Source organism: Cydia fagiglandana, chromosome 12, assembly GCF_963556715.1.
Source record: "Cydia fagiglandana chromosome 12, ilCydFagi1.1, whole genome shotgun sequence".
NCBI lineage: Eukaryota > Metazoa > Arthropoda > Insecta > Lepidoptera > Tortricidae > Cydia > Cydia fagiglandana.
The window spans coordinates 17,069,919-17,086,356 of NC_085943.1; the positions used below are offsets into that span (position 1 = coordinate 17,069,919).

General features: G+C 40.8%; 1 protein-coding gene across 1 annotated transcript in view; it reads left to right on the forward strand.

The window, feature by feature from the left end:
- LOC134669617 (RNA polymerase II elongation factor Ell) overlaps positions 1-16,438 on the forward strand; it is an 83,757-nt gene that overhangs the window by 43,429 nt on the left and 23,890 nt on the right. Inside the window, exon 3 of the mRNA XM_063527274.1 lies at positions 666-764. Coding sequence (XP_063383344.1) covers positions 666-764 — 99 coding nt within the window. The remainder of the gene's footprint in view (positions 1-665; positions 765-16,438) is intronic.

The window sequence follows — 16,438 nt, forward strand, 5'->3', positions numbered from 1 at the left end:
AAAGTCAACAGAGGATTTTGAAATTTTTGAACGTTTTCTATTAATTTGTTAGACCAAGTATTGAAAATGTTACAGTATGTTATATATTTGTGATCTACTCACAAAGCCCTTTCATTTGGTACCCCACATGGTATGTTTAAAAGAAAATAAAAAAAAGTTTGTACTGCCGATTTTATGACGTCACAGCAACTATCCCAACCACTTTCGCGCTTGTCATCTCATATATTTGTGTTTAGGGCATTACACTGAATGCATCGATACCATATCCGAGACGACATGGGCGAAAATCGATTTCTAGAAGACTTTTCTTTCGTTGGCCGGGCCACTATAAGTCATGTCATTCAATAGGATCTACTTGCTAGGGTTGAACCATGCAGATTTTCGTACTAAAGTTTAATAAACTGTATCTCATAATGGTTAGAAATATTAATAAGTGAAAAATAAAGTACGTAAGCCTGAACAATTCCCAGTTTGCGTAAAAGTCCTTCGTTATGTGCCACCCTATATATCAATAATTCAAATTGTTCTTGTTGAATTCAGTTTATTGCATGTGGTGGTTTCTAGGGGTAGTGGAGTCCCAAGTTCGATCCCTTGGGCGCAATATTATGGTAATTTTTTCTATAGTATGAGAAACTGTATTAACGTATTATTTGTATTATTTTCAGAAAATCTCAATTCCGGCACCCGCAACTAGCAATGGCCCGACTCATGAATCTACGTTTCACTTCAGCATCAATAGTAATGCAGAAATGGAGGGTCCACAGGTAACGTCGAATATAACTATGTATTATTTGTATCTCCGTTACAAACTCTCTGGTTGGAAGGGGCCCACTGATTAACAGTCCGCCGGACGGTATCGGCCTGTCAGTTAAAACAAAATTTTGACAGGCCGATACCGTCCGGCGGACTGTGAATGAGTGGGCCCCTTTAAAGCCCGGTCATTTATAAGGCGTGCGTGGGGATATAGATCCAACACGTAGAGGCCGCTTGGAGAGCTTTGATGTCATGTAGAACGCCTGCTGGAACCCATTCTATGTATTATTATTATTTTACTAATCTCTGCCCACAACTATAATCCGGTTACTTTCAGTCGAATTTGTGTTATTGAGCAACAGTAGGATTGTGCGCAACTGCGATTCGACAATTGTAACTAAAGTCCCTCTAGATATCGCTGTTAGCGTACACTATGTTATTCGACAGAGAAATCAGTCCTGAAAGTAGGTATAACTATATGAATATAAATAATAAGGTAAAAAATCAATCAGAGACTTGTCAGTATTCAAAGTGTATCTTTTTACATCATAGTAATACTGCGTATTTCAGTTATAAATTCAAAACAATAAACATACGACTGAGAAAAAAAGCAGTTGTCCTTGATATTGAGTTCAGTATGCAAAGACGGTACAAGTAAAGCTGATTGGTTCAAACTTTTAAGACGTCTTATTCGTCAAATCATACAACGGCAACACTCGACACGATAGCGATTAACCAATCAAAGAAAGATATAGGTAGATTCCTAGAAAATCATGGCGCCGATAATGTTTCCATTACGGGGCCCACAGATTACCAGTTCGCCGGACGATATCAGCCTGTCAGTTAAATGCAAAAGTTGACAGTTCCGAACAACTGACAGGCTGATATCGTCCGGCGAACTGGTAATCCGTGGGCCCCTTAAGAAATGACTTAATTTTAATTCCGAAACATAAATTATCGGTTATATAGGTGCAATAAAAAGTATAATTTTATCCAGGATTAGCCAATATTTTAATTTTACAACAACTTCCGTTATATTATCAGTTTAACATTAAAGTTGAAGCATGTATGTTGAAATAATTTATCGTTTACCTGTTTTCATGTTTTACCTTCCATTCGTGTCCATGTGTTCAACAACGATCGGACAATAATTGGCGTCAAATATTTGACGTCTTTGGAATTCCATACCTTACCTAGCATTGACGCCAAAAATCCAATCTATGATGATATTCTTATGTTTAAATTGACGTAGTAAGTAATCACCTTGAATTGTGAACTAACATTAATATATCGATCAGAATTTGCTCGCATTCCAATTAAATGAATATATAACTGCTTGTTTACTCAAAGAAATATTAACATGTTTATGCTTTATAGTTTATACTAATGCATTAAGGCGAAAAAATATATCTGAAATCGTAGTTAGTGTACACCAACATCAGCTGAATGATAAATGTGATTATTTACTAAATTAAAGAAGATTACAGATACTTAGTGCTTAATTAACTTGGTTACATCATAATTATATTTAAAATTTTGTTTAAAATGTGTTACTTTTAGTTTATCAACTTAAATTACTGCGGTTGATAAATCATTTTTTCAGCCATTAGTGGCTAAATTAAAGTGATTACGAATGTTAATAGTTCTTATAAATATACCTGTGAGAAATAAGTGTATAATTTCTTTATTAAACCGGATGTACCTATTCTTAATTATACTATAGTTAATAGTTTCTCCCGAGGCACCGGTAATGCTCATGCTCACATTCTCAATTATACCTTGCAATAATATAACTGCAATATCAGTTGATTGGGACCTGTTGAGTAAATATTATAAGTATTATTATGATTTACGTCACTCGTATAGCGTCTTGCGTACGAAACAGTTGACATGGCAACCTTACATTACTGAAAACTAAATTAAACCATGACCGCATCATGGACGAAAGTCATACATATGTCCACTATTTTAAATGTATATTTTACACCAAGTCGAAGAGGTGATTTTAAATTTTCGACTAAATAAACGTGATCGCCTTGATGGTGGACCTTATATTATTATATGAGGATTGGGGTCGCCAACTTTTTTTTGCGGAATATAGTATTTTCTAGAATAAGGCGTCAAAAATATAGTACATATCAAAAAAATTTAGTACTTTTAGATAAAATACTAAACATGAGTGTAATATAGGTACATTTAATCGGAAATATTGTATTTTAGCGTACTATATATTTTTCCAAAAGTATATAGTGCAGAGAGCCAAAATATAGTACAATACTATAATATAGTACGGTTGGCAGCCCTAATCAGGATCGTAGCAAGTGGAAATCCGTGGTCTTGCCTATCCCTCTGGGAAATAGGCGTGATTATATGTATGTATGTGCGAGTATGTATAAATAATCAGCAACTATATGCATTTTGAAAGACGCCCATAGTTATCGATATTTTTTTTTGTTATTCGGCGTTCTTATCTATTGCTTAGGAGGCCAGCGTCCTCTTGCAGTGAACCTCTATTTCGAACGAACGATAAGGCGGAATGGAAGTAAACACATCTGTATACGCGGCCCAATGTTTTATATGTAATTTATTTAGTTCTGTGGTAGGTATGTGTGCAGCTGTTAGCAGTTGGTAACATCAATTCTTATCTCAATATTCGTTTTTACTTGAACTTGGCATCTGTTCAGTTATACCTACTCACTTGAAAAAATAATAAGCGATTAATAATCGTTCTAGAATAATAAAGCACGTTTAATCAAGTGATAAACGTTATTTACTCGCAGAGTTGTGAATTGTATTGTATTGTATACGGAAAATACCCATGTATTAAGGTTGTAATGTAATGATAATAACATTATTACTAATATAAAGTTTATTTTACGGCCAACATTCCGAAATATATCTACACCACCTTATTATCAGTAACTTAGAGGCGAATAAAGTAAATATATTTCTGGAATGTTGACTCGTAAAGATATCTGAACTCGACTGTTATGTACTATGTACCATAGACAAAGAATATTGTATAAAACTAAAAAAATACTTTTCCTATAATAATAATATATTAATTATAATTAATATTATTATCACAGGAAAAGTATTTTTTTACTAAAACCAAAACTAAAACTAAAAAAAATACTTTTCCTATAAATGGCAACAAAACGTTACAAACAATACATATTATTATTATTATTCAGAGCCCACTGTGTCCCACTGCTGGGCAAAGGCCTCCCCCCTCTTTCTCCACTCGTCTCTATTTAGTGCAATATCTGGCCAGCCTCTCAAGAAGGAGTCCAAGTTATCCCGCCATCGCCGACGAGGCCTGCCGGCTCCCCGGTTAGACTCGTGGGGCTCCCACTCTGTGGTTAACTTGGCCCACAAGTCGTCCGGCATTCGGCAGACATGACCAGCCCAGTCCCATTTTAACTTGGCCGCTTTCCGAGCTACGTCTATTATTCGAGTTTTAGAGCGCAGCGTGGTGTTTCGGACTCGATCCCTTAATTTTACACCTAATATGCTGCGCTCCATAGCTCCCTGGCAAACCCCGAGTTTGGACTTCTGAGCTTCCGTCAATGACCAGGTCTGAGCACCGTAGGAGAGAACTGGAAGTACGCACATGTCCATGAGCCTACGCTTGAGTGATAGAGGTAGGTCTCCCTTCATCAGGTGTTTCATTGACCAATAGCGTTTTCGGTGCGTCTTTGGACTTCTTTCTCCTGTCGCGCCTGGAAAGAGACTATTTGGCCAAGATAAAGGTATTCTTGGACATATGCGATGTGTTCTCCGTTTATCTCGATCCTACGTTTTGTGCTGTTTGTCATGACCTTGGTCTTTGACATATTCATCTTCAGTCCAACCTCGAGGCTTGCGTTGCTAAGGTCTTCTAGCATATGACGTAACTCGGATGAAGTTGAGGAAAACAAGACTATATCATCGGCGAAGCGAAGGTTGGTCAGCCTCCTCTCCCCGACAATCAAGCCCTTCTCTCCCCAACGCGGTGCAAGTTTTTGGAACACGTGCTCTAAAGTGCTGGTGAAGAGCTTCGGCGATAGCGGATCTCCCTGTTTAACTCCTCTTTGTACATGGAAGGGGGGGCCAGAAGATTGAAGTTTTATGGCGGCTGTGCTATTGGAATATATGGTTTGTAGGAGTTTTATATAGTTTGGTGCTATTTCTTGGTGTTGTAGAGCTTCGAATATGGAATGGTGTGATATACTATCGAATGCCTTCGAGTAATCGACGAAGGCGAGGTACAGGGGGAGATTGTGCTCTGTGCATTTTTCGATCACTTGATTTAGTGCATGCAGATGGTCAGTGGTAGACAAACAATACAGATTTTATTTATTTATTTAACTTTGTATTTGTACTTTGTCCAATAAAATACTAATGTCCCATAATGTTTTGACCCAGACACACATTAAACGCTTAATACAACGTTATGCGTTATTGTGGTTTCCTTCCTCGACCGTAGCGTAGTTTACGCTTCCACGCCCGTTGCTCAGCTGATCCGACAAGATGGAGGCCGATTAATATTCTCTATGGCTCCCCTTTGTAATACGCTTTCCGCTTGGGTTTGTGGGTCGCGGAACGGTTGCTGTCGATAACTAAGGTAAAAGTACGCTCCACCGAACGCTCTGAATCCGTCCGTATCACCGAATTTCTTCTATTTTAGGCTATAAGTCGATTACTTACAGCTGATATTTACTTGCGTATTTTTTTTTCACGAGTTAAATACCTGTCCCTTCCATTAGGCCTCAGAGTCGGCCAATTTGTGCCGCAGTTGGGACGTGGCAATTGATCGAAACAGGTCGTCGCTGCCGATTGCCACTTTGTATGGGCAACCTTAAAGAAATCGTTAAGAAGTTGCGTATATTTCTTAAGGCCATAAAACCTTTTAAATTTATTTCTGTGTTTCAAAGTATGGTTTTACAGTGTGATTACCTAATTAGTTTGTGTATTTTAGTAAATTTAATTAATTTAGTGCAGTCATATTATCAGAAATTAAGCTTAATGTGAGTTCGGTGATGAGTACACCGACAATTTAATTGGAAGGTATTATCGAACAGCGTCCGGAATCAGGAAAAGCGTATGTTTTTGAAATTATTTTTCTACTGGTTGATTACGAACTATTTAGATTAACTACCTAATCTCACAAATAAATTAATGTATTTGTAATTTTATGAGCAATTGCCGAACAACAATAACCTATATAGATTATTATAAAACTGCGTTTGAAATGTTCATGTTTTACGACTTTTTGGCATCAAAATAAGGTTTTTGGCAAGACTATTATCAAACAATAATTTTAGATATTTTACGCCAGTATTAGCGAGAATTTTATACATGTACGGTTTAGTAATGGATTCAAGTATTAAATTAATTGATAGATTTGTAGTTATACCATATTGATTACGATTTAAATACTATTTTCAAAATCTGTTCGCGAAATAGGTTCCTCATATTTTCCATGTTTCGTTCACCGAACGGCTGTTCGGTGAATGGTACCCATGGTCTCTGCTACCGAACTCACGTTTGCGTTGACCATGTTTCTATTCGACGTTCATAAGAATATCATCCTTATTATTATAACGACTAGGTCTATATTTATATGTTTATTTTTTGTGACCATTATTTCAATGCCAGCCCTTCTCAAACTTTAGACATACTTATTGGACGCCTGATAATAGTCTCAGAATGTGGACAAAAAAACTCAATCTGTTAATAAAAATAATAAAGCAATAATATTTTATACAGGATGGTCCAAACCTTGACGTCCAACATTTTTTTTAGATTCGTCTCGTCGTCGTCGTCATCTCGTCGTCGTGGGGCGATTTAAACTTGACTTTCTAAACTTCAAACTTGTAATGGAAAAATATTTAGATAACAAAATACTTCTATGAAGCCGGACGGGCGATTAAATCTGTGTCTCGAATAGTGTCGATGGACTGTCAAGTTGGCAGCGATTCCGTGTTGCCAGGGAGATAGGTCTGAATCCCTTCGAAACCAGTTCGATCGACAACTAGTTCTTACCAAAATAATTATTATCATTCTCCATTAACGGGTAGGAATGTATAGATTGTCGAGTCTTCCTTTCCCTTTCTTAAAAAATATCATACCGTGCTTGTCCAGCAGCGTTTACCACGCTCTGTTCTAATTTCCGTATTTAGAATTTCACGTCAGTTTTGTTAAATGCCTTGGGATTGTAACCCTGGCAACATCGAGGAGGAGGCACCGAGGGGAGAGTGATTCGGCCATTTTGGGACTTGGATTTTCTTCCCCGACCTAGCCGGGCTCGGCTTTATATTAAATAATTGGGACAACGTTCTCATCTTTGGTAAGTAATCTTACATTCGTTTGTGAAGACCGTGAAATTCGGAATCTGTTGTTGGATTATGCGATTATTGACGTGAACCGTTTATTTCAGCCTGCCCTCAGGTGTACCTTGAGGTTAACCCGTTTCCCGAAAGGGCGAACCAGGAGCGTCCTGGGCACTTCGGAGTTGATATTCGATCACTCATAAACCCCGGCAAGACGATTTTCCTCCGACAGGTAAGGCGTCGTTCATATACTTTTGTCAGAAATTGTATGGCGTGCCATGCGGCCATATAAAAGTATCCCGCGTAGCGCTGAATTCTATACTGTAATATAACCCCAAAGGGTTACGCATGGAAACCCTTGTTCCTATGTGAAACGGACTCTCCCGTGGCACGGGCCACAGATTCTTGGCGTGACCTGAGCCAGTGGAACTAATCCCGTACCCGGAATTTTCCAGGAGGTGTCTACTAGGGGCGCGGCCTTTGGTAGGCCAGATTCTGTGCCAGTCGACCTGTGCAGCTGGCCCCGCCAGAGTCGGAGCTATTGGAACCTCCGGCCATCTGGTCGAGAGAGAGCCGTCGACTGTCGCTACAGTGCAGCTAAGCCTTTCACTACTTTTTCCTAAACTGCGATTTTGGACTATTCACCTTTTAGTATTAACTATCCAATAGCGCAATCGACCAAGTATCACCAACAATAATTAAAACCCGGTTAGATAAATATAAATTTAGTTTACTATCAATAAGTCGTTAAGTAGTGTTTAAGCTCCAAAGTGTAAACTTAACCAGGCCGGCAATTAAATTGTACCTGTCCACTATCGGGTTGTTTGTTTTATCCCCTTCAGGACCCTTAGTTTAAAAAAAAAGTATTACAGTGGCGCCCGAATAGGTTTGGTGATATTTGGCTTCTTTCCCTCCAAAATTCAGCGAAGGTTTGAACTTGGTTGTTTTGTGCTATTGTATTTTAATGTAACTTACTTTAAAAATATTTAAATTTAATTGAGTTTTGGTTAGCAAGAGTGTCTAACCACATGTTTTTTCTGGCACAGTCAGTACCTACTGTTGTATTTCACTTCCATGTCATTTTACGGTACTAGGTTGATTTAGGGAAGAAAATCCACTGTTTACATTTATTTTTTTAGTTGTATTTATTTTAAGGACTCTTTACATCCACTTTTATTTTTATGAAAACATTATTTCCACTGTGTTTAATGTTATTTCATATTACTTGTTGACTCTTTAAGAGTGTGCTATACCTAAACTGGTGAACTTAAACTTGTTGTTGGTCGATAACGCTATAACATTCTTAAACTTATAAACTAGGTAATTATTTCTTTTCGGGGAAAAATATAAGGAAAATACATTTAATATTTAATAGTGATAACCTTTACTACTGTAACAATGGCGAATGAGACCGCTTTGGAGGAGCGTCCAATAGCTTTTAATCTCTTAAAAAAAGATGAACTCGAGTATGAAGTGACGGTGCGCCTCGGGGTGCCACTGACTACAGTGATGGAGCTCCGGAGCCAGCTCCGGAAGTTGAATCAGGAGATTCCCACTGACGAGGTCGCGGATTACAATGGTGACGTCAAGGAAGAACTGGACATAATATCTGCAAAAATGGACGACCTTCGTGACCAACTACAGTCACCAACACAGCGTCGTACTTCCTTGAAGCTTCTTAACCGCGTACAGGCGGTTGCACACCATCTTTACCACCGTCTAACCCGCCTAACACCAGCTGAATCAGAGGCCTCAAGGCATTGTGAATTAAGTGATCAGTTGGATAAACTACTATCTCGCCTTGACAATGTGTTGATTAATTTTAGAAGTGCATTGTCAAGGGATGTCGCACTCGAGGTTGACAAACCGAATCCTACGGCCTTACCAGCATGCACAAAACACCATAATTTGGTGCAAAAATTAAATTTAAAATATGATGGCAAGACCTGTGTCAAAGCTTTCTTACGTAAGTTAGAGCAAGTGCGTGTGTCACGTGACATACCGGATTCAACCTTATTTCGCTCCGCCTGCGAACTATTCACGGACGAGGCATCCTCGTGGTTTAACGGAATCTGTGATCAAGTACACTGCTGGACGGACCTGAAGGCTGTGATGATCCGTGATTACCTCCCATTAGATTATAATGTCCGACTTATGAGGGAAATACGTGCTAGGACGCAGGGTTTTGATGAGTCAATAGTTAACTATGTCAGCGTAATGCTTAATTATTTTTCCCGTTTAGAGACACCCTTACCAGAGGCCGAGAAATTGAGTATATTGGTACAAAACGTCAGACCATTCTATTCTAAACAATTGGCATTATTTAAAATAGAATCTATAGGTGAACTTAAAGATCGTTGTCGGCAGCTAGAGGCCGCCACTCAAAGCGCCAAACGTTTTGCCGAGCCTGACAGAGATTTAAGTAAGTCACTGGCCCATGATTTGGTTTATAAGCCACTCACAACAAAAACTGTCTCGGCAGTGCAAGCATCGGCTGACTTTTGTGTGCGGTGCCGCGTGGACGGTCACACCTTGAAAACTTGTAAAGCAGCTCCTAAACTCGTTTGTTATCGCTGCGGCGAGAACGACGTAACAGCCCGTACTTGCCCTAAATGTGCGTCCACACCTAGTACCTCAAAAAACTAATAACGCCGAGTCAGGGTATGGCTGATCCGGTTTCCACAAAAAATACTAAAAAATATAAAAGTAGAATATTTATTCGCACGCCTATATTTAGTAATCCCAGAAAGCCCACTCTAGAAAACCATACACAACTCAATAGTTATTTTAATAACAAATACCCTAGCTCTTCAGCACCCATTACCCTACTTAACCATCACTTACTTGCACCTAATGCTGTATCAACTTCATTGACAACAAAAGGCCAATGCCGCCCATTACATACCATATCGATGCCAATTAATAAAGCTAACACCCTTAACCCGCTCACTACCGCTGTTATACCCACGAACATAACTCCACCCGCTTCACTTCCCTATCCTACCCCTACTAACCTCACTAACACCCTTAACCCGCTTACTAATGCTTTTACCCCCACTAACATAACTCCATCCGCTTCACTTCCCTATCCTACCCTTACTAACCACACTAACACCCTTAACCCGCTTACTAACGCTTTTACCCCCACTAACATAACCCCACCTACTTCACTTCCCTATCCTGCCCTTACTAACCTCACTAACACTCTAAACCCGCTTACTAACGCTTTTGACCCCTCTAACAACATTACCCCTCCCGCATTATTTCCCCATCCGGCCTTTACTAACCTAACTAACCCCTTAAACCTCCTTACTAACGCTTTTGTCCCCACTAACTACATAACCTTACCCGTTTTACCCCCCACAATCCCTATTTCGCAAAATAACTTGACTTACCCACTTAACAAAATTTACCATAATGTAAATTACTGTGTAGAAGCACTACCTAAAGCCCCCACAGCCCATATTTGGCAAAATAACGTAACTTACCCAAATTATGAAATTTACCCAAATGCTAATTATTGTGTAGAGGAACCGACTCAATCCTCCACGACACGTATTTATCAAAATAACGAAACTTACCCACATAACCAAATTTACCCCAATGCAAATTCTTATATAGAAGCACCGTATGTGCCTTCCACGACCCATATTTGTCAAAATAACGAAACTTACCCACATAATGAAATTTACCCTAAGGCAGATTTTAGTGTGGAAGGACCTTCTGTACCCTCTCCAACCCCTATTTGGCAAAATAACGTAACTTACCCACATAACCAAATTTACCCTAATGCAAATTATTATACAGAAACACCGTCTGCACCCTCCACGACCCATATTTGTCAAAATAACGAAACTTACCCACATAATGAAATTTACCCTAAGGCAGATTTTGGTGTAGAAGGACCAACTGTACCCTCTCCAACCCCTATTTGGCAAAATAATGTAACTTACACGCATAACGAAATTTACCCTGAGGCAACTAACAGTATGGAGAAATCGTCTACATTCCCCATAACACCTTTATCACAAAATAACGTAGTTTATCCACAGAACGAAACTTACCAGGATACAAATCCTTATTTGGATACATTCCCCGCTAATTCTTATAATGGAGCCTTACAGGATACAATCGGTCCGTGCAGCAATGTACGCGAATCACAGATCTCTCATGCCGACGACCAAGCATCTAAGTTCGATCGAGAGGAATGGCACTCTTGGTTGTCATTTGTTACTTTTGTTTTTGAGTCTTGCCATAGTTTGAAGTTACTAGATTCGATAAACGAAGCTGATGAACACGGCTTGCGACCATACCTTAAAGTAAAAATTTATGGCATGTCCTATTCTGGCCTAATGGATTCTGGCTCGGAGTTGACAATTTTGGGTGGTGACACCTTTGACAAGTACTTTGAGGGTCGAGTTACTCTGCATCCGCCGCACGGTTTAACTCATATAATCTCGGCGAACAAAGTCCGTTCGCCCATCAAGGGCCATGTATTCTTGCCCGTATTTGTAGGTAACAACACGCAAGTCGTAAAGTTTCATGTGATACCGGAGGTCCACACTAAACTTATTTTCGGTCTTAACTTTTGGATAGCCTTCGGCTTCGGACGGGATATCCTCGCGCTACTAAAGAATGGAACCTGTTCCTTATCAAACGAAGAACATAACAACATCGTCTCTGAGGTCAGGTACATACACGGCTTGGAGTCTCTTTCGACGGAGGAACAACGTGAGGCAGATACTATTATTAAAGAATTTGCATCAATATCCGCCGAGGAGAAGGGGTTGGGAAGAACGCATCTGCTAACGCATTCGATTGATACAGGAGATGCGAAGCCGATCAAACAGCGGTATTACATGTTATCTCCGTACAAACTTGCAGAGCTCAATAAACAGCTAGATGAGATGCTCCAGCTGGATGTCGTCGAGCCAAGCAGCAGTCCATGGAATAACCCGGTGACCATGGCCCCGAAATCAGATGGCTCCTTTCGATTCTGCCTGGACAGCCGAAAACTAAATGAAGTTTCCAAACACGACGCTTACCCCCTACCACTAATTAATCAAATTCTTAATCAACTAGGGAACGCGAAGTATTTGTCATCCTTGGACCTTAAATCAGCCTTTTGGCAAATAGGCTTAGATTCCAAGGAATCCATGGAAAAGACCGCCTTTACGGTCCCTGGCCGCGGTTTGTTCCATTTTAAAGTAATGTGTTTCGGCCTTACCTCAGCCCCAGCAACTCAGCAACGCTTGATGGACATTTTGTTTGGTCCAGAATACAACGGCCGTATTTTTATATACTTAGACGACATAATAATTGTCTCTGAAACGTTTACACAACATCTAACCCTACTCCGCCACGTACTAGAACGACTTCGATATGCTAACCTTACAATAAACCTATCTAAATGTAAATTCTTTCGTAGGCAACTAAGGTACCTAGGTTTTCTTGTAGACGAGTACGGCTTACGCACGGACCCTGACAAAGTCAAAGCGGTGGTAGACTTCCCCATACCGAAGAGTCGGAAAGATGTTAAACGCTTCCTAGGTACGGCGTCGTATTACCGCCGATTTATTAAAAATTTCAGCAACATTGCTGGACCTCTCAATCAGTTAACGTCCACGCGAAAAGGCGCTCCACCTTTTCGTTGGTCCCCAGAAGCGGATCAAGCTTTTAATGAGTTAAAAGTAGCAATGACCACGGCCCCAGTTCTAGCCTGCCCAGACTTCTCCAAATCATTCTCGGTTCACTGTGACGCTTCAGATTTCGGCATCGGGGGAACTCTGACACAAATATTTGAAGGAGAGGAACACCCACTGGCCTATTACAGTCGATCCCTCACGCCTCAAGAAAGAAATTATTCCGCCACTGAGAGAGAAGCTTTGGCGGTGGTCAATGTTGTAGAACACTTCAGACCATACCTGGAAGGAAGTCGTCAATTTAGGATTGTTACAGACCACGCCAGTTTGAAGTGGTTCCTTAATCTCAAAAACCCCACGGGGCGCCTCGAAAGATGGGGTTGTCGTCTCTCACCTTATAACTTCACAATCGAGCACCGGAGAGGCTCAGAACATATCGTACCGGACGCCTTATCAAGGGCAGTTCCCATCTGTTTAATTGATACAAACACCACTAATAATGACCCTTGGTATTCGCAGATCTATAACAAATGTGAATCCAACCCAGGATCGGTACCTAATTATCAATTGTTAAATGGTCGCCTTTATCGCTACACCAAATCAAAGAATGCCTTAACTACCGATTTCGAGTGGAAAGAGGTGATACCAGTGGAATTTCGTGAAGAAATCATGCATGCTAACCATGCAGTCCCCACTGCTGCACATTTAGGTACCGCTAAAACGTATAACAGGTTAAAACTTCGTTACTCCTGGCCACGGATGTATGAAGATGTAGTCCGATACGTCGCCAATTGCTCGGTGTGTGCCGCTTATAAACACAGCCAACAACCGACTCCAGGCTTCATGGGAAGTGCGAAAGTTTGCAGTCGGCCCTTTCAGTGCCTCAGTATAGACCTGGTTGGACCGCTACCACCCTCAAGGAAACTAAACACTTATATATTGGTAGTAGTATGTTGTTTTACTAAATACTGTATGTTGTTTCCCTTGAGACGTGCAACCGGGGCTGTAATTTCCCAGAGATTAGAAGATCATGTATTCATGATCCATGGCATTCCCCAAACAATTATTGCGGATAATGCATCCTACTTCACCGGCGGGGACGTTCAGAAGTTGTTCGCCAACTACAATATCCCACAACTACACTACACCCCCGTTTACTGTCCCCAGGTCAACACCGTAGAGCGTTACAACAAGACCCTAGTAACAGCAATATCAACGTTCGTTGAATCGGATCATCGCTCGTGGGACGTGAATATTTCTCGTATACAGTTCGCTTTAAATACCTCAGTCAATGAAACAACATCATATACTCCGTTCCTGCTCGTGCATGGACGCCAAGCAGTACCGGATGGCACAATTTACGACGACCCCGAGGAGGTCGACGAAATCGTTTTTTCCCCCCGGGGAGAGTACCTCGACAAGATTAAGACCCTTAGGGCCATTTACCCGACCGTGAAGGAATTATTACAGAAAGCTCATGACCGCAACATCAAGTATTACAATGATAAACGTCGTGATATAGAATTCAACGTCGGAGACGAAGTGTGGAAACGCACCTTCAAGCAGAGCAACGCCGGTAAATACTTCTCGGCGAAGCTAGCACCCAAATATGACAAATGTCGCGTCATTCGGAAAATATCCCGTTTAGTCTACGAGTTGGAAGATGAGAATGGGAAGCGTCTGGGTAAATGGCACATAAAAGACTGCAAGCCAAGTTCTGTCCACACCACTTGACTCCTGTAACGAGACGTACCAATACTCCACAATCCGGGTAGTCTATTATCTTTTGGGAAAGCGCTTTATTTATTTATTTTTTTATTTTGTTTGTCCATTGAAGCGACGTTGGCTTCAATTTTTTTTTTGTTTTCTCTTTGTTTTGTCCCGTAGGCCTAGATGCGATTGTTTCCAGCGACGGCCCCGCGGACTCAATTGATGCCAAGGGACAAATCGACGTGCGATTGTGGGCCGTAATCCACGTCCTAGGGAAGTCCTTAGATTCCCTTCTCCTTACACCGTTCGGCTGGTGACACAGCTCGAGGGCGAGCTGGAATTTTACTCCTTCGTCTTTTGCCTCTGTCGTAAAATTCTCCTGGTTAGGGGGGTGTGTAATGGAAAAATATTTAGATAACAAAATACTTCTATGAAGCCGGACGGGCGATTAAATCTGTGTCTCGAATAGTGTCGATGGACTGTCAAGTTGGCAGCGATTCCGTGTTGCCAGGGAGATAGGTCTGAATCCCTTCGAAACCAGTTCGATCGACAACTAGTTCTTACCAAAATAATTATTATCATTCTCCATTAACGGGTAGGAATGTATAGATTGTCGAGTCTTCCTTTCCCTTTCTTAAAAAATATCATACCGTGCTTGTCCAGCAGCGTTTACCACGCTCTGTTCTAATTTCCGTATTTAGAATTTCACGTCAGTTTTGTTAAATGCCTTGGGATTGTAACCCTGGCAACATCGAGGAGGAGGCACCGAGGGGAGAGTGATTCGGCCATTTTGGGACTTGGATTTTCTTCCCCGACCTAGCCGGGCTCGGCTTTATATTAAATAATTGGGACAACGTTCTCATCTTTGGTAAGTAATCTTACATTCGTTTGTGAAGACCGTGAAATTCGGAATCTGTTGTTGGATTATGCGATTATTGACGTGAACCGTTTATTTCAGCCTGCCCTCAGGTGTACCTTGAGGTTAACCCGTTTCCCGAAAGGGCGAACCAGGAGCGTCCTGGGCACTTCGGAGTTGATATTCGATCACTCATAAACCCCGGCAAGACGATTTTCCTCCGACAGGTAAGGCGTCGTTCATATACTTTTGTCAGAAATTGTATGGCGTGCCATGCGGCCATATAAAAGTATCCCGCGTAGCGCTGAATTCTATACTGTAATATAACCCCAAAGGGTTACGCATGGAAACCCTTGTTCCTATGTGAAACGGACTCTCCCGTGGCACGGGCCACAGATTCTTGGCGTGACCTGAGCCAGTGGAACTAATCCCGTACCCGGAATTTTCCAGGAGGTGTCTACTAGGGGCGCGGCCTTTGGTAGGCCAGATTCTGTGCCAGTCGACCTGTGCAGCTGGCCCCGCCAGAGTCGGAGCTATTGGAACCTCCGGCCATCTGGTCGAGAGAGAGCCGTCGACTGTCGCTACAGTGCAGCTAAGCCTTTCACTACTTTTTCCTAAACTGCGATTTTGGACTATTCACCTTTTAGTATTAACTATCCAATAGCGCAATCGACCAAGTATCACCAACAATAATTAAAACCCGGTTAGATAAATATAAATTTAGTTTACTATCAATAAGTCGTTAAGTAGTGTTTAAGCTCCAAAGTGTAAACTTAACCAGGCCGGCAATTAAATTGTACCTGTCCACTATCGGGTTGTTTGTTTTATCCCCTTCAGGACCCTTAGTTTAAAAAAAAAGTATTACAAACTTTTGTTATTTAACCTTCCCTAGAAAATGGACGAGACAAAATGCATAAAACAGCCAAATTGTTTTATACATATACGTACATGTTTGATAATTGTTGCATACCTACCTATTTGGGATGACTTATTTTTCAAAAGTATTTTTCAATAAAAAAGACACGTCAAGATCGCTTACCACTTTTCTAATGCTAAAAAACAAAGTATAGTAGGGATTTAATACTGAACTACTAAAGTTTGGGCACCACTCAACACCATATTTTCATACAATTATTTCCTAGTTCGGTAATGCGACCTCCCTA